The sequence below is a fragment of the Ochotona princeps genome, chromosome 15 (genome assembly GCF_030435755.1).
Source record: "Ochotona princeps isolate mOchPri1 chromosome 15, mOchPri1.hap1, whole genome shotgun sequence".
NCBI classification, from domain to species: domain Eukaryota; kingdom Metazoa; phylum Chordata; class Mammalia; order Lagomorpha; family Ochotonidae; genus Ochotona; species Ochotona princeps.
Genome location: NC_080846.1, coordinates 53,701,155 through 53,726,293, shown reverse-complemented (window position 1 = coordinate 53,726,293; position 25,139 = coordinate 53,701,155). Strand labels below are relative to the sequence as shown.

The window sequence follows — 25,139 nt, the reverse complement described above, 5'->3', positions numbered from 1 at the left end:
TTTGGGTCCTAACACGTGTACTATTTTTCCTAGATAATATAGTGTAGCAAATACTTACATAGCATTTACATTGCACTAAGCATCATAAGCAATGGATAACTTAAAGTACATGCGAGGATACGGGCAGGTTATATGCAAAGGCCATGCCATTTTACACTTTCACAGGGGATATGAGCACCCACGGAGCTTGGTGTCTGCTGTGGCAGCAGCGGGGGCTGAGAACAAACCCCCAGTAGATCCCGAAGGACAACTATTTACATACTCTCATGTACACACAATATCATACAGGACTCTTCATAAAAAATGTTAATACCTAACTGAATACCTAAGCAAATTAAAGGTGACAACCATAAAGGTAAGATTACAGAGAAAACAAAAATTCTCAATATATTAAGAACAAATTACCTATAAACTAGTATGTCCATGAGTACAGACATACATACCTTCATACATAGAAGAGTACATGGAAAAGTGAAAAGATATATATGTATATATACATACGTTAGGATGGCAAAACTACAGATTTTACCTTTAATGCTAAAATTTTCAAAGTAAATCTAATTCTTGTTGAAGACTATAAATTTCAGACATCTCTGGCAGTGGCAGGAAAGAGGCACATGACCACTCAGAGGGAGTTAGGTGTTCGGAGCAGCACAGCTTGGGCCTCACCTTTCACATCCGGCGTCTGTGGTGTTGAAAAGGCATTGGAGTTTTCGATGACGTGTAGGGGGTCAATGTTCTCCTGTTCCACCATCATGAACTGACTCCAATACTCCACGGGCAGTGAAAGCAGGCGCTCTACTACCTAGAAGCCACCACACAGATCAGCCAACTTCCAAGGTTCAGAGCTTACTTCTCATCATTTTCTCATGCATGGGCATATAGGAACTCTTACCTTGGGCTGCCGCTTGATGTCTTGTAACATTGTTACTGGGTCTGGATTGGGCACAGCATGGGCAACAATTGTAGGACCAAAGACTTTAGCCAGATTGGCAACATCCATTTTAGTGTTTGGACTCTGAGCCACTCTAAGCAAAAGAGTTTAAATTAGAAGACTTTCTCTTATACTTAAATGCAGACCAAAGACCCAACTCACACTATGTTCCCCTTGGGAAACTCCCTGCCTCCTGGAACAAGTTTCTGCTGTGCTCACCTCTGCAAGTGGATCATGAGGAAAGCTAGTGTGTCCCTGTTGGCCTGGGGCAGCTCACCGACAGCTTGGTACATAGCAGCTATGCTGTTGTCCTCGTCCGTGATTTCTGTAAATGAACAGAAAGCACTAAGAGGCCTAGACCTCTTTCCTTTGACAGCAGGCTTCCAAGGTATTGACCACAAACTCCCCTTGATACACTATGCCTCTGAAACTTCTGATGAGGTTCATGACTGCATCACACTCGACTTTCATTAACAAGCAGGATACTGACCAACAGCTCAATAGTAGGAGTCAGAACTTTTTAAAAAATAGGCCCTTGCTGTTAGGGAAAGCAGCTGGCAACCCATGTGCTTGGGAGACAGACACCAGAGCTACAATTATCAAGAAGTGTTCCTTCATGAAACATGTAAGGGTCTACTGTGGGCCAGGCACTGTTCAAGGGGTTCATAATAAAGTAGATGAAGGCCTTGCCTCAAAGAATGTTCATCCTATTAAAGGACTTGGTGGAAAGCGGAACATAGGTTACATAGGTTAAGATGCCACTTGGAATGCCTGAATTTCCTCTCGAAGTGCCTAGGCTTGAGTCCCAGTTCTGCTCAGATTTCAACTTGCTGATAGTGAACTCCCTGGAGTTCTGTGTCCTGGACATCCACTTGTGAGAACTGGATTGTGTTCCCAGCTTCCAGGCTCCACTCCTGGCTTTCAGTGAGCCTGGCCCACTGTGACACACTGTAGGCATTTCGGTGCTTGCTCTCTCTCTCTCTGCCTTTCAAATAAAATAAATATTCAAAAAGCAAATATATATCAAGTGGTGATGCATATCATCAAAGAAAATGGAGCAGGCAAAAGCTAAAAAGTAACAGCTCAGTTAGGATGTTCCTGAGGTCAGGATATCTTAAGAGAAACCTGAAATAAATGAAGGGATTTTCATGCAGACATCCAGGCTGGGAAACAACAAATGTGAAGGTCTCCAGGTGGAAAGGAGGATTATGTTCTCAGAAATGCAAGACTCCCACCACAGAAGAAGGAAAGAAGCAAAGGTTATGGGGAACAAAATGATGCCTGAAGACAGAACCAGAAGCCAAATCATATATGGTCTTTAAAAAAAAATACTTGGATCCTGCATGTACCAGAATCCCGTACGGGTGCTCATTCTTGTCCCGGCAGCTCCACTTCCCATCCAGCTCCCTGCTTGTGGCCTGGGAAAGCAGTCAAGGACAGCCCAAGGCCTTGGGACCCTGTACCCATGTGGGAGACCTGGAAGAAGCTCTTGGCTCCTGCCGTTGAGGCCACTTGGGAAGGGAACCAGCAGTCGCAAGATCTTTATCTCTCCTACTCTTTGTATAATTGCCTTTCCAACAAAAATAGATAAAATCTTTAATATATATTGATTTGAAAGACAGATAAATATACAAGTATATGCATATTTGAGAGAGAGAGACACACACACATACACAGAGATCTTTCACCCCCCCACCCCCGGTTTAGCCCCAAAATGGCCATAAACGGCTGGTCCAGGCCAAAGCCAGGAATCCAGGGTTCCATTAATGTCTCTCACATGGATGGCAGAGACCCGAGACCCAAATTCTTGGGCCGTGCTCCACTGCCCTCCCAGGTGCACCAGCAGGGAGCCACACTGGAAACAGGGCTCTAACACGGCTGCTGTGCCGCACGCCAGCCCTCCACATCAGTCCCTGACACGGCTGCTGTGCCACACGCCAGGCCTCCACGTCAGTCCCTGACACGCCTGCTGTGCCACACAACAGCCCTCCACGTTAGTCCTTGAGTGAAACATGCACAGAGTATCTTCATCTGTGTCTCTCCCTCTCGTCATTCTACCTTTCAAATAAATAAATAAACCCTGAAATAAAGATCTGGGAAGTTTCCAACACTATGGGACAAAAAAAAAAAAAAAAAGACTGAACTTTATTCTTAGAGTGAAGGACCTTCCTGCCTCCGGATGACGACCATACTGTCTAGGGAGCCGCTCTTACAGCGCTGCAGGGAGAGAGCATGGCAGGAGCGTGAGCAGTGCTGCTACACCACTCCGGACAAATGTCAAATTTCACGCGGATTTTTATGAAGACTGTTGACAATTTTTTAAAAACTATTTAAGACAGAGACAAAACAACAGAGAAATTAAAAAAAAAAAAAAAGAGAGAGAGAGAGAGTGAGCGAGAGCCTTCACCTGCTGGATTACTCCGCAAATGCCCACAAAGTCTGGGGACAAATCAGAGACAGCTGAAAACCTGGGATGCAAATCCAGTCTCCCCTGAAGCTAGCAGGAACCCAAACACTTGAGCCTCCCAAGCAGACAAGACGTGACAACGGATTACATGTGGAATATGCAGAAAAGGAACGAAGGGACAGAGTCAACGTCAAGAGGACGAACCTGAACCTTGACCAAAACACACGCTGTTATCCTACACAGTGTAAAGGAAGTGGACAGGCATGGGGGCACACCTGTGCAGCCATACACCTATCACACTTGGGAGCGCCCTTTTAAGAGCGGAAATGTCAGTCTGCCGGAATACGAGGAGCTGTGCTACCTGCGGCCTCCATGAAGGCTCTGTTCAGCCGGAAGGTGAGAAGGGGCTCCTTGAGGTTTCGGAGGAAGTCTTTCAACAGGCTGCAGATGGCATGGATGTCGTCCACTTTGCTGAGGAGGGGCACCGTCTTCACCCTGAGGAACTTCTCCTTCAGCTCTTTGACTGTGCGGTCACAGCCTGAGACCCGGTACAGGCCTGTCTGGGGTCAAGAAGACACTTTCACTCAAGAACTGACTGATGACTTGACACAAATAGCACACCCATTTTCTGCCTGGGATGACTCTTACCTCAGTCAGCCCTCTCTGCTCAATCTCATTTACGCAGTGGACAATGATGGAGGGGATCATTGGAGACGTCTGCGACACAAAATCAGCCAGCATACCCTGCAAAAGGAGCATCCAGTTACCACAGAAAAAGACCCATGTGAACAACTCCCCCAGACTCAGGAGTTGAGGCAAATGCCCACTCTTAAATCCCTATTGCCAAAGCACATATCAAACGGAGATCCTCAATTATGCTTCCTATCTCCAAACCAAGAATGACTCATGATCAGAAAACCACACTCTTGCAAACAGGACCATCAGCCGCAACTATTACCTCCTTCTTTTCTACTCAGAGGTACAACAATAGAATCAAAGATATGGTTTTAACATAAACCAAACTGCTAAAAAGAAAACCCATGGGTTTCGCCACATGATACAGTATGTTAAGCCATCACGTGCAGAGTCAGCAGCCACATCAGTGCTGGTTTCAGTCTCGGTTGCTCTACTTCTAATCCAGTTCTGTGTGCTTGGGAAAGAAAACAGCCTACTCTGGGATCCTGCCACCCATGGAAGAAACCCAGATGGAGTGCCAGGTTCCTGGCTTTGGCCTGGCTTAGCCCCCAAGGATACAGCCATCTGGGGAGTGAACCAGCAGATGGAAAATGTCCTGCTCTCTCTTCCTCTCTCTTCCTCTCTGTGCCTTTCAAATAAAGAAACCAGAAAGAAAGAAAGAAATCAAGAAGAAAGAAAATAGAAAGAGAGGAGAGAGAAACAGAGAAAGGAAGGAAACCCATTCTTGTACTTTAGCATACCTAACAGTTGATCAAGTTGCGACCTGCCTGCAGGGGAAAGCTTCATGGTCCTCTATCAGAGTTTCATATCACAGAAAATGTATAAAAGTGTAACATTTGACTTGTGAGGGGGTGGTAGCAGCACGGTCATTTTGCTTTGATCCTTGCTAATCCTGCTTATATAATAAGTTTCTTAGACATCTGTTGTAAATAACTAAATTTTTAGAAGTGAGTAACCTAGTCTTTATAGCCTACTATGTAATCTCTCTAACATAAGAGAAAGACACTCCCAGAAGAACTTACACAATGGTCCCCAGCTGTAGGACTGCCTAGGCTACCTTGTACCTAGGCAATTGTTACACTGCTGGCAGAAAAGCAGCCAGTAGCTGCCTGACATTCTCAGCCTGGTTAATGCCAATTCTGTGTTTACTATACCAGGGTGCCAGCATAGCTGCCTATTTTTTTCTTTTTTCTGAAGATCTGAGGGGATAAGGAATGAAGTGCCCACCACACCACCACAGGTGCACACCAGCTAGAGCCACCCCACCATCGTCACTGCCACCGTGAGTGAGTGCATGGCGGGACCATGCATTGTAAAGGGCTAGAGTACTGGAAATGGATTGAAATGAGGGCCATTGAGAGCTTGTTTGACACACAGAAAATTATTTCTGAGGGTTTCCATAGATTGGGGCCACTCGGCCCTCAGGTAACTGATAAGGGGAACGGTAAAGAAGGGGGGATTGGGAGTGCCTCCCTGGGTCAGGCCAAAGCACAAGAGGGAGAGCTGGGGATGGAGCAGATTAAGGCTGGGTTACAGCAATAGCTGGTGCTTGCTAGAGCTGTGTTTGCGGGTGGGGACAACCCAACTAGGCTGCGGCCAGAGCACACAAGACCAAGGGCTTGGGGCAGGTTGGGCTGGGTTAGGCCATAGCATCTGCCAGCAGGAACTGGGCTAGGCTGCAGCATTGGCCAACACATGTAAGAACCAGAGCCTGGAGCACACATAGTAGGGGGTTCGTAGCGGTTGTTCTGACTAGCCTGCAGTATCTGCCAGCAGGCACAAAAACATAGGTTGGGGGTAGGCCAAACAGGGGTTCTTGAGGGTCGCCCTTCTCTGCGTTACAGCACTGGCCAGTGCATGCGAGAGCTGTGCCAAGGGGCAGGCTGGGCACCCAGGCTGTAGCACCCACCAGTTCACATGAGAACCAGCGCTGGGGCAGGAATGACCAGGCCACTGCACCCACTGCTACATGCACTGGCTGCTGCAGGGAGCTGGGCTGAGTCTGGCTCTGGCACCAGCTGGTACACACAAGAGTGAAGCCTGAGGAACCCCCAGGTCAGATTTTTTTTTTTTAAGATTTATTTATTTTTAGTGCAAAGTCAGATTTACAGAGAGGAGGAGAGACAGAGAGGAAGATCTTGCATCCAATGATTCACTCCCCAAGTGGTAGCAATAGCCGGAGCTGAACCGATCTGAAACCAGGAACCTGGAGCTTCTTCCGTGTCTCCCAAGAGGGTTTAGAACCTCAAGGCATTGGGCTGTCCTCGAGTGCTTTACCAGCCCACAAGCAGGGAGCTGGATGGGAAGCAGGCCGCTGGGATTAGAACCTGTACCAATATGGGATCCCAGCCCGTTCAAAGCGAGGACTTAAGGCACTAGGCCACGGCACCAGGCCCCCCCCAGGACAGATATATTAAGGGGATCCCTAAATAGATCACTGTGTTGGATCCGTGACCTCAGGGAAAATCATACATACATGTGATCTGATCCTGGAGCATATGCTGCAGGACTGAGCCACCTCAGTTGCTAATTCTTGTATAAAAATGGAGAGCATACTCAGATGATCATGAAAGACAAGACAGCCAGCTCATCTAAGCCAACAGAAGACTTTGAAGCACCTCATTAAAAGACAGGAAGCAAGACAGGCTGAACTCCACTCCAGGCCAGAATGTACAAGTACCTAGGTCTACAGGCACACTGAGGTACACAAGGACAGTCAAAAAGGTCTTAGACAGAGTATCTCAACTCGAGTGTAACAAGGCTGACAACTTCTCAGAACAATCAAGACCACTCAGATTACACCCTCCATCGGGGCTGCAAAGGTGACCAAATGACCATCTCCATTCCCAGGCAGTGCTGTAGCAGGAGAGCAAGGAGCAGCGCACGCTCTCTCTCTCCCCTTCCCACACTGAAACACCTCACGCACCTTCTCTCCCCACCCGACCCTCTCCATCCTAATCAGAGGCCCACATAAGCCTTCAACCAATCTCACCGAAGAAATGTTAAAATAAAATTAAAAATTAATTAAAAAAATGGAAAAACAAAGAAATTAAATGACTGTAGCCAGCCACAAAATAACTCATTGTGAGGCAGGGCAGTGGCACTGTAGATAAAGCCGCTACCCAGGGTGCTTGCATCCCATATAGGCACCATTTAGAGTCCTGGTGGCTCCACTTCCAAGCCAGCTCCCTAATAGTGTGCCTGGAAAAGCACTGGAGGATGGCCCAAGTGGCTGCTATCCTATACCCACACAGGAGATCTCACAGAAACTCCTGATTCATGGCTTTAGATCAGCCCAGCTCTGGCCACTGCAACCATTGAGGGAGTTAAAGTAACAAAAGATTCATCTCTTTGTAACTGCCTTCCAAATGAGACAAACAGTCAGCAGCCAAGAAATACCTCACCGAGCTGGGTCAGCAACCGAGAGATGAGGGTTCTGGTCAATCAAGAAGTGACATGAGCAGTAACTACAGAAGTTTTAAAGTCAGAAAGTAGTTACACTAGCCTCTCCACACACGTAAATGTTTCTACACACAGGATGAGGAGGGAAATTGGAAAGATCTAAGTTAGCGGACAAACCCATCAGTTGTACCTCTCCTATCTTGACAGGTGTGCCCGTGAGGGTAGGGATGCAAGGCAGAGGACAACGTTCCCGGCATTCTGGGTGAGAAACCACGCGGCAGTCGCGACACTTCAGAGACAGTTTGCCGAATTTTATCCGCTTCCCACATGGAACGCAGGATTCAGGCTTAATGACCTAGGGATAAAACATGGGAGCAGGAGGCAGAGTGGCACAATTTAGAAATAATGATCAACCAACATTTACTGAGCATTTGATACGCTCCAAACAACTTCCCCAGACTATCCATATTGTGCGACTCTCACACTAATCCTGTAATGTTTTAATTTCTCATTTCATTCAAAAAGAGCCTGAGTAACTTGAGTAAGGTCATTCAGCTACAAGTCAACAGTGGAAAGAATATGGTTGAGGAAAGGTCAGAAGGTCCAGATGCTACACCTGCCTCCTACTATCACCCAGCACAAATAAGCCAATTACTCCCTGAGACCCAGTGAGTGAGATCACATGGTATGCTGTTACAATGTGTTGACATTCTGAGGCACTATATTCAGGCACAACATTTATAAACACGTACCGCTAAATGGTACAAACAACTGCTTCTGAACAGCTGCTTCAATTTCTTATTATTCACAGAATATCCACCCTATAACTGGTAGGTAGGCCTTGAGAGTCATACTGGACAGAGAAGTTTTATTGCAACTTCTTCCCAGCATATGTTAGCTTCACAGTTAAAAGGTGCAAGCACAGATTTACCGTCTTAGAGACAAAGTCGTGCAGGCGCATCCCTCCATTATTCTGTGGTGTGCCTGAATTGTCTGTCTCAGTTCTTGCTTCCAGTTGTCTGCTGTTCAGGGTAGAGTCACTGTTCCAAGGTTGTAAAGTACCTAGAAAGCAAGCAAATCTAAGCTGTGTGTCTTTCTGAAAATTATGTTAAAGATTTGTTTATCTGAATGGCAGAGTTTCAGGGGTGAGCATGTGGTGTTAACAGGCTAAGAAGCTTTCTGTGATGCCAGTAACCCACATGGGAGATCCAGATGAAGCTCCCGATTTCAGCCTAGCCCAACGTGGCTGGTGCAGTTATTATCTAAGCATTTGGAAGGCCTTTGTCTCTAAAACTCTGAATTTCAAAAATAAATTAACTAATGGGCCCGGCGGCGTGGCCTAGCGGCTGAAGTCCTCACCTTGAACGTGCCGGGATCCCATATGGGCACTGGTTCTGATCCCGGCAGCTCCACTTCCCATCCAGCTCCCTGCTTGTGGCCTGGGAAAGCAGTCGAGGACGGCCCAGAGCAGTGGGACCCTGCACCCGCGTGGGAGACCCGGAAAAGGTTCCTGCTTCAGATCAGCACAGCAATGGCCGTTGCAGTCACTTGGGGAGTGAATCATTGGATGGAAGATCTTCCTTTCTGTCTCTCCTCCTCTCTGTATATCTGACTTTGTAATAAAAGTAAATAAATCTTTAAAAATAAATAAATTAATTAACTAACTAAAAAAAAAAAAAAAAAAACAAGGAAGAAAGAAAGAAAGGCAGACAGCCAGAGAGAGAGAGAGTGGGAGAAACAAATTTCCATCAGCTGGTTCACTCTCCAGAAGGTTACAATGGCTAGGACAAGCTAAAGCCAGGAGCCAGGAGCTCTATCCAGGTCTCCTACATGGGTGGTAGGGGCCCACATACTTGGGTCATCTTTCACTGCCTTCCCAGGTACATCAGCAGGGAGACTGAAAGCAGAGCTGTGGGACTCAAAGTGGCGCCCATACGGGGTCACAGGAAGAGGCTTAACTTACTCCACCACAATGATGAACCCAAACTTGATGGCTTAAAAATTTGATCATTCTGAATTTCCCGTAATTTTAATATAACTGGTGGATAAATAGCAAGCTGTAGTCATAAGCAGAAGCAAACACCGGGGTTGGTATTGTGGCATGACAGGCAAGCCTACCACTTGCAAGGCTCACATACCATATGGGCACCAATTCCAGTAGTTCTACTTCTGATCCAGCCCCATGCTAATGTGCTTAGCAAAGTGGCAAGGGATGGCCTAAGTGTTTGGGCCTCTGCATCCTTGTGGGAGACCTGGACAGAAGAAGCTGCTGGCTTCGGCCTGACCCAGCTCTGACTGTTGTGGTCAATTGGGAAGAAAACCAGCAGATGAAAAATTTCTGATTATTCTACCATTCAAATAAAGTAAACTGTTCCTCTTGTTTTATACAGACAATTTAATGACAGAATTCACAGACCTATTTTCCTTCGGCTCCTTGTCCAATAAGGCACAGTTTCAATAGTGGACACAGCTTCGATGGGCCCACCATCATTAGGAACAGTCACTGTGGTCTTTGCAACAAGGGATTCATTTCCCTGCAACAACAGTAGAAGTAAAGGATGAACATAAACAATCTAACATTCCTTTCACTACAGGATAGTTTGGAATAGCTCTTGGGAAAGATCTGATTCCCAGCTGTAGGTAACTGCCTAGACTGGCTGGCATTCTGGAACGGTTCATGTCAACTCTGTGTTAATTGTAACAGTGTGCCAACACAACTGCCTATTCTTCCATGTAAAAACTTCAAGAAGAAGGGCAAGGGCCAATGTCCTTGCACCAGGGTAGAGGCTATTGAGGGTTTTTGATATGCGCAGAGCTGCTGCCACAGCTTCCCTGAGCCAGGCCACTGCATCCACTGATGGATGGGCCAGCAAGGGGCTAGGTCAGTGGTAGGACAGGCAGAGGAATGTACAAATCCAGTGCCTGGGGCCTCCCCAGGCAAGGCTGCTGTCCACTGGCACATATGAGCCAGGGCTGGAGGTAGGCCGCACAAGGGCCTAGAGAGCCTCACCTGCCAGCTCAGGAAAGAACCAGGGCTGGGAATGGGCCAGGCCATGGATCGACAGCCGGCACGGCGGGGTTCACTGGACCAGGCTGTATGGCTTTTGGCTTTGGCAAGCAGCCTGTCGTTTCATCTTATGCTGGCCTCAGACACATTAGGAGGTCTGATCTCAGGAATCAGAATCCATGCATGTGTGGAGTGACCTTGAACACATGGACACAGGCCTGATGAGACTACCTACACTGTTGATTCCTGTGCAAGGAAGCCCACAGCATCTCAGAGTGATGATGAGGACTTGGGGGACACAGCCATTGGCACTGAATGGGAGTTCTCTGGGACAGACAAGCTCTAAGCTCCTAATCAGCAGCACACATTAACTACAGAAAATATGCTGAATCTGCACTCTTCAGCAACCCTTGGACTGAGTTGGAAATTTCTGAGGAGGGAATGAAATGGGACAGGTAGGTAGCTAGCTTAGGGTCATGAGCTGGAAGCCACACTCCTCCTGGTTTTTGTAAATCCCTCACACCTTTTTATCAATCAATAATCCCCTCCTCCAGGATGTACTTGTCACCAGTGAACTGGGGTGGTGTCATCAAACCACTCCCCTTTCCCAGATGATATGAAGCTTGGCAATGAGAAAGGGCGATCTTTTCCCACAGACACAGGTCCCTCTCTCCCAACTCACTCTACCCCCAAACACGGTCCAAGAGTACTTGTCATCTCATCTTTTAAATAAACTTAAAATGTTTAAAAAGGCTTGAGGCTACAGCCCAAAACGTGCTTAAGTTGAAATGTTATACTTCATAATGTAACTATAGGTCACAGAAGTATATAAACAAGCAGCTAAGAATCAGAGCTGAGAGAGTTGGTTACTTAGTAAGACTATCTCCATTTATATGAATGCTAAAGATTACCAGTAAGCATCTTAAGATAATGCTATCACGTTGACTTCAAGGAATTCTTAATGCTTAGGACCACTAAATGCCAATGTATTCAAGACTATAGGTCTCTGGCCTTAAAATCCTTACCTGGTCTACTGTGGACCCAATGGAACGAGTTTTCTTTACAGGTCCAGGGGGACCATCAACGAACTGTCGACTAGAGCGCTGGAGAGAGAACAAAGACCAGTAACTCTAGAGCCAAGAAGATATCCAAAGTACGTAAGATAAAATCATTCTATCAGACAACATGCCAGCAAGTCCTGAGGACCAGGAATATAGCAGATGAACAATATGATCTCTCTCACACCCATTTCCACATACAGAATAAGTTGCACCAAACAGTACCCTCAATGCCCTAGGAAAAAATTAGCAAGCTTTTGGAGAAATTCAAATGACAGTACCAGAAAAGGAGAGCTGTAATCCCATCTAAGGATATCAAGTCTTTGGAAACACACTGCATGCCCTAAACAAGCACACACAGATAGGCCTTGGTATCCCATTATGCATACATCTCCTCTCAAGTTTACATTAGAGCACAAAAGTACTGCATAAAAATTCACACGACAACTTCAAACAACTTGAGCATATATTGCTCCTCTCTGACTGCAGTGAGGCACAGCCCAGACCAGTCAAGTAGCATCCTACCCTAACTGCCTCAAACACTATCAATTCCACCCCCACCACAGAAGGAATTCACACCTACAATACATGTCATAATGAAATTTCATGGCAAAATTGTCAAAGAAAATCCTTTTATTATTACTTTAGGGAAAAAATTAAACAAACCATATATACCCTCTTTTCTCTTTTTTTCAGTTTGAAAGTCTTCACCATAGAAGAGTCCCAATCCTGTTGACAAAACACACTGCATTAATTTCTTCCTTTGGTTGGGCCTCACCTATACCCAGTACAAATACATTTACAATGAACTTTAAAGACTTCAAGTCACACCACCTAACTTATGATCTGGGGAGAGCAGGCACAGGTCTCAGTACTGTAGCTGTAGAGTTATAGGAAGTTAATATACTTACTTTCTTTTAAAAATTGAAGCTATTATAGAAGAATCAGGAATCAATACCAAAGAGGCAAGAAAAGGTTAAAGAATCAGCTTCTGCCTGATTACCTCCCGTCTTTCCCTTTATTTCTGATTATTTTTTAATTTGTTCTAGAACTTACAGAATGTTGGGCACTATTCTGATCATGTTAGATGTGATTCTTGCCCTCAAGGGATTGTTATTGTCTAATCAGATGTTTGGTAGAACACCGCCAACTTGAAATGTTCTAGTTCAAGTTTTATACCTCAGTCATCTCTCTTCCTTGGATCTTAAAGAGATTGTCATCACTAAAGAATTGTCTTTTGCAATGGTCTAGTTTGAATTAATTTATTTACATTCATTTTGAATAGCTATCTGGCTTTCATTTCCTTATTCCTGGTGTGCTCTGAAAACAAGTATTTAGACACAGTTGCACTGAGCAAATGGCACTACAGCTAAGTAAATTTAACCTTCCTAATTCATGGTCAAGTAATTTAACTACGGGGTTGTATGATTCAGCTTTGGTTACAACACTTATCTACCAAAATCAACTGCTAATGTGCTCTGGCTCTATTATACATCCCATTCCTATTCTTATTACCCTTTTTTTCCAGCAGGTGATACCTAATACTTCCACCTGCAAAATACCATTCCCTCCCTGTCAAACACTACATTTGGGTGGAAATCTCCTAGTCATGCAGAAACAGCTCACTTGTTTTGCTGTAATGAAAAAACCACCAATAATTTCTTGTGTTTCATTATGTTGCTTGCCTGCTTTCAGTGAGCAACAGGAAAGATACACAAACCAATGAATTATCAGTCTCCTGAACAAGTATCTCAAGACAAAGCCAGAAGACGACCTTTCATGCAGAAATGCTCCCATCCATTAACAGAAGGCTGCTGCCGCGTGACAGAGCAGACAAGCGCCCGCTCCTGAACAGCGCTCAGCTCAGCCCTCAGGCTAAAGGGCCACAGCACTGGCTAAACTGTCCTCCAAAACCAGACTAATTCAGAAATAAGTCACAGATCCATTTACCCTAGGAGCAAAAAATAAACCCTACCCAGAAACAATTGTGCTAAAATTTTTATTGCCAGCTACAGCTTAAATAAGTCAAGATACAATCAATTAGGACATGCTGCTCACAGAGATCCACTAAATAAACTCAACTTTGCAGCAAATCCTTTTATATTCTCACTTATAGAAACTAAACAAATACACAAGCCAGTCTCTTAGAGCCTGTGTTGATTTATACTTTAAATTGCTAGCTCAGAATCTATAACACGTCAACTAATAAAAGGGTAATCAAGGCTTTGCAGAAGAGAAGACAGGAAAAACGCTTGAGGGAATAGGGATAAGAAAGGTAGATAAGCTCAGAGATCAAATGTTATTACCAGCGATTCATCAGTCTTGTCAAAGCTGATATCTGACAAAATGGAACCAGATTCATCAATGGTTGACAGCCTGGATAAGTGAAACAATACAGTTAGACACACAAGAGTGTAGGAAGTAAAACCCATCAACACTCTGGAAACGCACCCTGGCCGGTCACATCAGCCAGTTCAGTGCAATATCGTCTCTAATGGAGACAACTACAAGCCCGCACCCTCAGAGGACGGCTGCTTCTCACGGTGGTCATAGGAGAAGGCGTGCACCGTCAGCACAGGCAAACCCCAGGTGCTGTTTCAGCAGAAGTCTCACAACAAAAAGTCTTTTAACAGCTGTTTAAGGTGATGTCAAGGCTACGGGTGGTATTCCCGGCCGAGCTCGTATATACAGGCTGCTAAAAACTGACAAGGAAGTCTAATGGTTGAAGTGTAATTTGATCCCAATTGTGGCTGCTTTCTATAGTAGAATATTATCTTGCAATAGCTTTTTTTTTTTTTTTTTAAGAAATTAAGTCTATACATCTTCTTCATTATAAAGATTCTCCATAAAACAACCAAGCAACAATATTAAATGGCTCTAAGAATGTCGACCTTTCCCTACTTATTGCACAGGGGGTGTTAAATTCAAAGCTTGATTGAGAATATTTTAAATGGTGATGTAATGGAACTAAGATTATTCTCTGGTCTTGGCTCGCAGAAACCTTTCCAAGCCTGAAGAGCTACAAGAGCTCTCTGGAGATGAGTGAACACGGACAGCACTGCTGAGCCGCCACTCTCACCCTTAGGTTTCTTAGCAGTGTGCAGGATTAGCTATTGATGTGCAATTTAGCACCAACATCAAGTTTTTATCCCTGGTGAAACAATATCCTAAGGAACGATAAGGAATCTGTGCCTTTATGCCCCACTAGTCTGCTTTCTTCCGCACACACTGCAGTCTACTTGGAGAGTTCGGATAACAGGAACTTCTGACAGCTGTGCTGCCCGTGACGGGCTAAGAGCAGATGCAGTCCCCAGTCCCCCACCTTTTGTTCCCAGCATTGCCACTGGACGGCTGGCCTCTGTTGAGGAAAGCCAGAGCGGATTTTTGCTCCTCGCTTAGTTGAATGCTGCCAGACGTGTCACACATGAGCATCTCACGAATCAGCTGGATCTGTCGTTCCTACAAGCCAAGCAAAGTGAAACACCGTTCCCGGCAGGGGAGAAAATCCACCTGAGATTGATGGGACAGGCAGACCACAAGACACTAAAATATGGCATTATGCAAATAGGTCCTCAGGAAGGCTGCTACACCAGCAGCATATTAATTCATATCAAGCCCAGATGGAGTCTCTGATTTCTGTCCAGTGAAAAAACTCCACCTAGAATAGTGTGGTTTCTGTTCTAATACTTTTGGATCAAACAGCTAATCTAAGAGGAGAGCAATGCAAAATCAGAGTCCCAAAATAGATCTCACATTGCAAAAAACACTCCTGTGTCATTCTGTCAGGGCAATTGTTGGCTTCTACACATCAGAGCAGCCACCCACCTTTCTAACTGGTGGAGCAAATGCATTAAAATGGCTACAAAGCCATAACACACTGGAACCAGATAATTTGAGCTTACTGAGGCATCGAACTCTGTACCCAGGTGGATTAGTCTCTCATCATAAAGGCTTTCCTCTCCACCATGACCCACCCTGGCACATGGAAATGACAGTAGTTCATGTCAGCCACATCGCTCAACTGGCTGAATACATCTAGCTCTTTACCTGAAGGAAAGTAGTGATGAAGAGTTATAGCTGCTTTGCCTGTCTCAATGACAAAGCACCAGCAATTTGTATAAGGATGAAGATATCCTCCGTAGTGCTATAATGAACAGTGAGGGGTGATCAATAACTTGTGACACATCAAGTATACTGGGACTTCCCTGCCTTTAACCCTAATTCTAATCTCTGTTTTGTAAATGTTTATTGATTTTCATTTTATTTGAAAGGGAGAAACACAGACATTCTTCATCTGCTGGTTCATTTCCCAAATGGCAACAACAGAGAGAGACAGCAGGTCAAAGCCAGGACTCCATCCTAATTTCTCACATGGGTGTCACACCCAAGCACTACAGCCACCATCTGCTGGATGGAAGCTGGATTGGAAGCAAACGAGCCAGGGCTCAAACCAGGCACTCCAACATGGGAGTGGCTTTTGCAAGCAGAAACCTAAGCCACTGCACCAAGCACTCAATCCCCAATTTAAATGTCTTAAATTCTCATTAAATCTGTCCAATAAAGTAATTATTTGGGGCTGGTGCAATGGCTCAACTGGCTGATCCTCTGTATGCAAATGCTAGCATCCCATATGGGCACCGGTTCCTATCCGGACTGCAACACTTCCCATCCAGCTCCCTGCTTGTGGCATGGGAAAGCAGTCGAGGACGGCCCAAAGCCTTGGGACCTGGCACTCATGTGGGAGATTCTGAGGGAGCTCCTGGCTCCTGGCTTCAGATCACCTCAGCTCCAGCTGGGAGTGAACCAGTGAATGGTCTTTCTCTCTCGCCTTCTCTCTGTATACCTGTCTTTGCAGTAAAACTAAATTACTATTTAAATAAATAAATAAATAAAATGGACCTGGTAGAATGGCCCAGTGGCTAAATCCTTGCCTTGCATGCACTAGGATCCTGTATGGGTGCCATTTCACGTCTCGGTTGTTCCGCTTTCCATCCACCTCCCTGTTTGTGGCCTGGGAAAGCAAGAGAAGACAGCCCAAACCCTCAGAGAAGCTCCTGGCTCCTGGCTTTGGATCGGCTCAGCTCCAGCCATTGTGGTCACTTGGGGAATAAACCAGCAGATGGAGGATCTTTCTGTCTCTTCTCTCTGTAAATCTACCTTTCCAATAAAAATTCATCAATCTTTAAAACAAACAAACAAACAAAAAGCAGGATTTCTAGGCTGCAATTTCAGCTACAACCCATAGGGGCAAGATGTCAAACACTAGGTCACTTCTAGTTCTCCATGCCGAAGAAACTGGGGACACGTAACAAGTGGAAACATGGTCAGACCATGCTCCCTGCTCTGGTCCCTCTTGTTCTAGCACAGAGCATGGTGCACACACCAGCTTTTCGCAGTCAGCCTCGGCTCGCTGTCTCCGTCGGATCTCCACATCCACCTGATTGCGCGCATGTTTCAGCTTAACATCCAGGGCGCTTCGTTCAGTCTCCGCTTTCATCAAAAGGTCCTTGTATTTGCCCAGCTCATGGTCTGTTCTCTGCCACTTTTTACGAAAATCCTCAAAGTCCTTTGCCAGCTGAATGAATTCTGAAAAAAGGAAGAAATATTAATAATTCAAGCACCCAACAGGGTATAATTGCTCTAATAAGTCCTACCATTAGCTTTGCTCAAAATACATTACTAAGGCACCAACTGAACTATGGGCAAATCTAGCTGAACTCCAGAAGCCAGCAGCTCCTGGGTAAGTTCACATTCGAGACAAGAGCTTTCCTATTTCAACAGTCTACTCATTCTTTGACTTAGCCTGTGGCATCTGCCATGGAACATGTGACTCATCAGTCACCTGGCTCCAGATGAAACACCAACACTGAAAACTTCTGAACAGAAGGCAATCAAAGGGGGCACCTCTGGGGCAGCTGTCACACATTAGGACATGTACAGCTACAAAGCAAAAACAGCCTCCTTTACAATTACACATTGCTGTGCCTGAGAGATAGCAAACAGCCAACTCGAATGTAACTGCTACAGTACGCTTTAGGAGACATAGATTAATCTTTTGCATGCCTAGGCATGCATTTCCATTCAACAATATAATTTTTTGAATACTGATTTAAAAGTAAAGAGCTGGGCCCGGCACAGCGGCCTAGTGGTTAAAGTCCTCATTTTGCAAGCGGTGGCATCCCATATGGGCACCGGTTCTAATCCCCGCAGCCCCGCTTCCCATCCAGCTCCCTGTTGTGGCCTGGGAAAGCAGTCGAGGACGGCCCAAGGCCTTGGGATCCTGCACCTGTGTAGGAGACCTGGAAGAGGATCTGGGCTGCAGGCTTCGGGTTGGCACAGCACCGGCTGCTGCGGTCACCTGCCGACAAAAGATATTTCTCTCTGTCTCTCCTCCTCTCTGTATATATATGACTTTGCAATAAAAATAAATAAATCTTATATATAAAAAAAAGAAAAGTAAAGAGCCAATTTGCTTTTGCTGTTAAAATTGCCCTGAAGGGTATGTAAACATCCCACTTCAAAAAGCTCAAGAAGAGGACTTGGTGTGATGGTTCAATGGCTAAATCCTTGCCTTGCAAGCACTGGGATCCCATATGGGTACTGGTTCATAACCTAGCTGCCCCACTTCCACCCAGCTCCCTGCTTGTGGTCTGGGATAGCAGTGGAGAACGTCCCAAAGCCCTTGGATGCTGCACCGACACAGGAGACTCGGGAAAAATCTCCTGGTTTCTGGCTTCAGATTAGCTCAACTCTGGCCATTCCAGACACTTGGGGAGTGAACCAACAGATGCAAGATCTTTCTCTCTGTATCTCCTTCTCTCTGTATATCTGCCTTTCCAATAAAAATAAATAGATAAGTCTCCTAAAGAAAAATAAAAAGCACAAGAAGAGAAGACCAAACTAGCTTTTGGAAAGTCAGAATGTGGACTCTCTCCAGAGGTCTGCAAAGAGCATCAACCGACCCAAGGCAGCACCTCAGAGCAAGATAACCCTGGTGGCATCCATTCTTATCACTTGCTATTGGCAAAGACTATTCTTCTACAGTGCATTTGCAAAAAGTATCTCACCATTTTCTAGTTAACCTCAATCTATCTGAGCATCATTCCCTATCAGCATCAGGAAAGAAAAGTTCCAAGCTGTGCATCTGCTGCTGGTCAAACCGACCCAGTTTATAAATGAAACTAGGCCAAGCCCATACAAGGCTAGCAGATTCTTAAGTACGAAGGGCACCTTTTCTATCTGATTTTAACCTAGCAGTATAGAATAATGCAGTACCCTTTTCAGCAACTTTCATAATTTGACTAAGTTTCAAACTTATAAATTAGGATAGCTAACTCATTCTAAAGAAACCAAGTTAAAAAAAAATCAGTTCTAAGTAGACAACAAATTTTAGTAAAACAAGATAGAGGCAATGCAAATACGAAGAATCAAAAAAAATCATTGAGGTTAGCCCACCACCTGTAATGCAGGCATGCCCTTCGGGTGCAGGTTCTAATCCTGACAGCTCCACTTCCAATGCAGCCCCTGCTGCTAATGTACCTAGAAAGGTGGTGGAACATGGCTTGGCTTCTGCACCCACAAGAGCCAAGGCTAGGGATAGGTCACGCTGGACAACACAGCAGTACCCGTCAGCACATCGGTATGCACAAGAGCCAGATGGGATGTGGGCAGGGCCAGGCTAGGCTACAACACATGTCAGAATGTGTAAAAGCCAGGGCTGGGGGTGGGCCTGGTGGAGGTTACTGGATGGTTCCCTTCACTAAAACACATCACCTACTAGAGTGTGTCAGGGCTGGGCTTGTGACAGACTAGGCTAGGCCACAGCATCCATCAGTTTACATGACAGATGGGGCTGGGATTAGAACTGACCAGGCAGCCGTATCCACAGGTATGTGCATTGGCTACAGCAGGTGACAAACTGAATCTGAACCTGCATCAGCTGCGCATACAGAGTCAAATCTGAGGTCACCACAGGCAAGGTCTTGGGGACCTCCCCGATTGCACCACTGGATTTAGGCCCGAGCCACAGAAAGAAGCACAGGACGTGCTGTTCAACCTTGGTGTGCTCGTATCAGGACTGGCAGGGAAGCCTCCTATGTTGCTGATGCCTGTGCAGTGGACGGCATGCCCAGATGCACACAGGGGACATGACAGCCAGCTCATCTGGACCAACAGAAGATACCTACTGCCTCCTTAGAGGACGAAAAGCAGAACACACTGAACAACTCTCCTGGCCAAGCTTTGCAGTAAGTGTCTGGGTCTGTGGATGCACTAAGGTGGACCTGGTCAGCCAACAGACCTTGGAAAGATTTTGTCACCTTGGTACAACAAAGCCAACAATGTCTCAGAACTATCAAGATCACGCAAGTGACACCCTTCTTTCCCACATCGGGCTCTCTGTCCTTCATCCCCAGGTGTTGACAACAAAGAGCGGGTTTGACAACAAGGAACGGTCCTCTCCCCTTCCCCTGCTGCAGACACAGAATAAAGAACTGAAATATTTATCCACCCATCTCTCTCCCTACCTTGACCCTCCCCACCCTAAAGAGCTCCACACAGATACACAACCTTCTCAATTAGTGCACAGGTTAAAAATCTAAATTTTTTTAAATTAAAAAACTTGACACACACAAGAAAAGAGCTCTTATTTCATAGTAGTCCCCCTGTCCCCAACTCATGACTCCAAAGCAATCCATCTTCTGAGATGAAGTGACCTCAAGAGAAGCCTAATTAGTATGCCATTGTGGTCACTGAGCTGGTACCACAAGACAGGGTCATGTAGCAGCTCTTAGAGACAGAAAATAGAATATTGTTTCGAAAGGCTTGTAAGTGGATAAGAGCTATTAAAAACATCAATCAATTTAAAGAAAATATTGAATGGCATAAGCAAGATGCTATACTCCGTTCTGGGGGGATTTAAGCAAAGTTCAAGATACAGCTCTCGCCTTACTTTTACAGCAGTGAGCCTAAGCTTGACAGCAACACCTACTAAATTAGGGTATTAGTGAAAATCTGAAACACAAGAACTAGTTATACAAAGAGAAGCTGGTACAGAACAATTCCCTTAGAACACCCGTGTCAGTGCTATCAACTCTACTTCCTTTTTGCTCACTTTCCAGATTGTTCCATCAGCATCTTCTTCTCCCCAGCTCACTCCCCAATCATTTATTATTAAGCAGCAAATAATGAAAAAGGTGAAAGCAGATGCCTAGTCCCTCCTTCAAAAAGAAATTACTGTTTTCCCTCCTTTAACCAAAAACACTTTATAGAACACAAAGAAAGTCACCACTTGCAATGCCATCATCTCATAAAGGCAATGGGTTCCATTCCTGACTGTTCCACATCTGACCCAGCTCCTCCCCAGCACCCATTTGGAAGACCTAGATGGAGTTGAAGACTCCTAGCTTCAGACTGGTCCAATCCTGGCTACTTTGAGAACCAGCAGATAGAAGCACACACCCCTTCACTCTGGCTCTGTCTGTATTTGCCTAGTAAATACAAGATTAAAAAATACAAACTGGGGTGGAGTCCAGGTAACTCTGAGCAGCAGTACGGGTGTCTGGATCCCTCAGCCACATAGCTGTGTCTTGGGGAACAAGGCCAGGCTTCCCAAGGGGGATCCTGGCTACCCATCCACTGCTGCTGAGCGAGGGGAAAGTCCTGGACTTACCCAAGCCTGAGGTCCGAGAATTTTCTCCGTCCACAGCGACCACACTGTGGATGGATCTAGGAGGGCTCTGGCCATGCACAGGACCATGGCCCCGCCAACCACCACCATGTTGGTGGGAGGAGTCCAGGTAAGTCTGGATCTCCCAGCTGTGTAGCTGTGGAATGGGGGAACCCATGCTGGGCCAGGCTTCCTGCTGAGGATCGTAGCTCCCCATCCACCACTGCTAGGCTGGTGGGGGAAGGGGGGAGAGAGGGAGGGTCCTGGGCTTGTGAGCGGCCAGAACGCCAACTGGCACTGGGCTATGCCCGCTGGCCACCTAGCAGTGAACTCTGGGGTCTTGGGGTATCAATTACTGTCTAGAGACATTCATAGATAAGGCCACTGTACATCTAGGTGAGGAATGAAACCTTAGGGACACCCACCGACAAGGCCACTGTACTTGTAATTAAGCGAGGGAACTGAGACCTGGTGGTTTGGAGGGAGAGACCTGAAGATCTTTATGGGTCAGACTGATGCACCAAACAACATGGGAGTCCTGGACTGAGCTTGTTAGCACGGAACATGGCTGACCACCACACGCCAGCCCACATGCAAGCTATGGTGAGGGGCCTGTCTGGCAGGGCTAGATCCCAGTACCTAACAGTGAGTGTCGCATCGGGGATGGGTCACATTAGGCAGGACCATGACACCACCAGCACACAAGAGAACCAGGTCTGGTGGTGGATTCTCTGGGGTATATGTGAGCCCAACCCTATGGAACTACAAGTCCCACTGGTTAGCCTGAGAGTTGGGATGGTGATGGGCTGAGCTAGGTGTGATCATGGAACTCACCAATGCTCACCAGTACTGGGGCTGGGAGCAAGTAGGGCAGGTCCAGACAGCAGCACCTGCATAAGCACCCTGAAACAGGGTGTGGGGCAGGTCAGGCCGCACCAGCTCATGCAAAGGTCAGGACGGAGGGGGCAAGCCATGGTGGGTAAGGGTCAAGCACCTGCTGGCATGTATGAGATCTGGGTCTGGAAGTGGCCCAAGTGGGGGAACCTGGGAAACTCCCCTAGTGGATCATAGCTCCCACTGGTGAACACATGGTCCAGGCCTGGGTGTTGGACAGGCTGGGCAGAGTAATTCCAACTGTCAGCAGGTGTGTGAGTTGGTTTTGGAAGGGGGCGGACCAGGCGGGGCAGAACAAACTATAGCCCACTGGCAAGTACAGAAACCAGGATGGAGTGCCGGTCATGCCAGGTTAGGCTGCCAAATCCACTGGTTTGCATGATTCAGGGATGAGAGCAGACTGAGCAGGGCCAGGTTGCAGCACCCGCCAGCAAGAGTTAGGACTAGGGACCGGCTGAGGAAGGCCAGGCTACAGCATTTAAAGGCAAAAGCCAAGACAGGGGAAGGAAAAGAGAACCTTGAGGAGAAAATCTAGGTAAAAAGACCAACTACAAGGGCCTGGTACAGTAGCTCAGTGGCTGAAGTTCTCGCCTTGCATGTGCTTAGATCTCAAAAGGACACGGATTCGTGTCCTGGGCGCCATGCTTCCCATCCAGCTCCCTGCTTGTGGCCTGGGAAAGCAGTCGAAGATGGCCCAAAGCCTTGGGACCCTGCATCCACATGGGAGACCCAGAGGAAGCTCCTGGCTCCTGGCTTCGGATCAGCTCAGCTCTAGCCATTGCAGCCACTTCGGGAGTGAATCAGCAGATGGAAGATCTTCTTCTCTATCTCTCCTCCTCTCTGTATATCTGATTTTCCAATAAAAATAAGTACATCTTAAGAAAAAAATAAACTACAGGGCCCGGCGGCGTGGTCTAGCGGCTAAAGTCCTCGCCTTGAAAGCCCCGGGATCCCATATGGGCGCCGGTTCTAATCCCGGCAGCGCCACTTCCCATCCAGCTCCCTGCTTGTGGCCTGGGAAAGCAGTTGAGGACGGCCCAATGCTTTGGGACACTGCACCCGCGTGGGAGACCCGGAAGAGGTTCCAGGTTCCCGGCATCGGATCGGCGCGCATCGGCCCGTTGCGGCTCACTTGGGGAGTGAATCATCGGACGGAAGATCTTCCTCTCTGTCTCTCCTCCTCTGTGTATATCTGGCTGTAATAAAATGAATAAATCTTTAAAAAAAAAAAAATAAATAAACTACAGAAAAGAATTTTTTTTAAGCACTTATTTATTTACCTGGAAGGCAAAATTAGAGCAAGGAGGAGGAAAAGGACAAAATGAGATCTTCTTCCAACAGCTGATTTATTCCCCAAATGGCCACAATGGCCGGAGCTGGGCCAGCATGAAGTCAGGGGCTTTATCTGGGTCTCCCTTGTGGTTACTGGGACTCAAGCACTTGGCCCATCTTTTGCTGCTTTCCCAGGTACATTAGTAGGAAGTCGGTCTGGAAGTGGAACAGCTGAGACTTGAACTGGGGCCCATAAAAGATGCCAGCACTGCAGGATACAGCGTAACTCATTATGCCACAGCACCAATCACTGTAGAAGAAATTGTAATGACTACTTAGACTATCTACTCAGCTTTGACCACAGTAAGGGGTCATACTTCATATAACTCGACTGAAAACCAACTCTAAGACAGTACCCTTCAGCTGTTCGGGGAATGCAACTCTGAAACCTGTTTTGTTTTGTTTCTTTTTGCTCAGGCCAACTGAGAATGACTTACGGAGTTCATTTCCTTCGCTGAGAATCTCCACCCGGCGCACAAGCTGCTCAAAGAGATTCCGCAAATTCAGCATCATAGTATCCATGTTCCTGCCAAGAAATCAAATATACATTAGGGGGTCCTGCTCTCTCCCCCCTTCTCACCAACAATCCAGGACAGCCATCAGTGACAAACATCTGCACTGTGGTTTGTCGTTGCCATTACAAGATCTGAAACCAGTAACTGATGCCGCACGTCAAAAACGAAGACTCCTTTAAAAATTAGTAAATCAAAAACTAAAATAATAATAATAATAATAATCAGTCAGCCGCTTCAGCTCTCTGCCTGCTGTGCAGTCCTTCCCGGACTGGGAAAGAAACAAGAAGGGATAAGCAGGTCTGTTGATTACTCTGTGACCAGCTACAAACTGCGGTTCTTTCAGCCAAGCCCATTGACTAACGGAACACTTCTGCCATTTTAATCTGGACTTTGAAGACCTAACAATGTAAATGAAAAGATTTTTTTTTTTAAATTTCATTTTGTGCTAATGCCCCGTCACAATGCCTTGAAAGGCAGGACGTGGTCAGCACATTTCCTACCAACAGCACTGATGACGTCACGGGAGTGATTAAGTAGGGAACTGCCAGCTCAGCAGCACCAGCATTATTTCTGTAACGCAGGCTTCTCTGCGGGACGGCACGAGGGACCACATCTAATAAATCTGTACTAAGTAGAAGCAAAGGATTATGTTGTTCCACATTGTGCCATCATAGACAATACAGCACCTTCACAGCAAGGGCAAAGGAAAACCACTGAGTTCTACAGCAATCCCAGGCTTCCCGCACCCCTCTGCCGGGAGCCTACGGAGCTCTGTTAAAAACAGCATGCTTCTAGCCAGTTCTGCCGCGAATGCACCTTCCCAAGCAACACCAGGAAAAAGCACTTCATTTATTTGTCAAGAAAGACATTACCTGAACAGTCTCAAAATTATCAAGAACAAGAAATAGTCAGATTTCACTTGAAAACTCAATGTCCTCAGAAATGCTATGAAAGGATTCGTTTTACGTCTTCCTACTAACCGCTCTTCCAACATAATGCAGACCCTTATTCATGCATCTAAATAGAATTTGAAGAATTCTTTTGTGAAGGCTTTGTGATTTTGGAATGTTTAGAAGGTTGTACCATGAGCTATGAGAGAAAGGGAAAATGGAAAACCACAGAAGACACCAGCGTATTTTAATAAAATACTACTTTTTACTAAATACCACAGAGTAATTCATTTGTACACATATGATGATTATTTTAATACCCCAAAAAAGCTTTTAA

At 46.1% G+C, this 25,139-nt stretch overlaps 1 protein-coding gene across 4 annotated transcripts in view; it reads right to left on the bottom strand.

Moving 5' to 3' along the window:
- RACGAP1 (Rac GTPase activating protein 1) overlaps positions 1-25,139 on the bottom strand; it is a 34,785-nt gene that overhangs the window by 2,783 nt on the left and 6,863 nt on the right. For all 4 annotated transcript variants that reach the window (XM_004598977.4, XM_058673541.1, XM_058673539.1 and 1 more), the window contains exons 2-15: positions 23,835-23,923; positions 16,888-17,090; positions 14,827-14,963; positions 13,811-13,880; positions 12,180-12,233; positions 11,472-11,549; positions 9,856-9,973; positions 8,371-8,501; positions 7,630-7,794; positions 3,990-4,085; positions 3,703-3,901; positions 1,154-1,259; positions 896-1,028; positions 670-805 (exon numbers count right to left, since the gene is read on the bottom strand). In XM_004598977.4, the coding sequence (XP_004599034.2) occupies positions 670-805; positions 896-1,028; positions 1,154-1,259; positions 3,703-3,901; positions 3,990-4,085; positions 7,630-7,794; positions 8,371-8,501; positions 9,856-9,973; positions 11,472-11,549; positions 12,180-12,233; positions 13,811-13,880; positions 14,827-14,963; positions 16,888-17,090; positions 23,835-23,919 (1,711 nt within the window). In that variant the 5' untranslated portion in view covers positions 23,920-23,923. The remainder of the gene's footprint in view (positions 1-669; positions 806-895; positions 1,029-1,153; positions 1,260-3,702; positions 3,902-3,989; positions 4,086-7,629; positions 7,795-8,370; positions 8,502-9,855; positions 9,974-11,471; positions 11,550-12,179; positions 12,234-13,810; positions 13,881-14,826; positions 14,964-16,887; positions 17,091-23,834; positions 23,924-25,139) is intronic.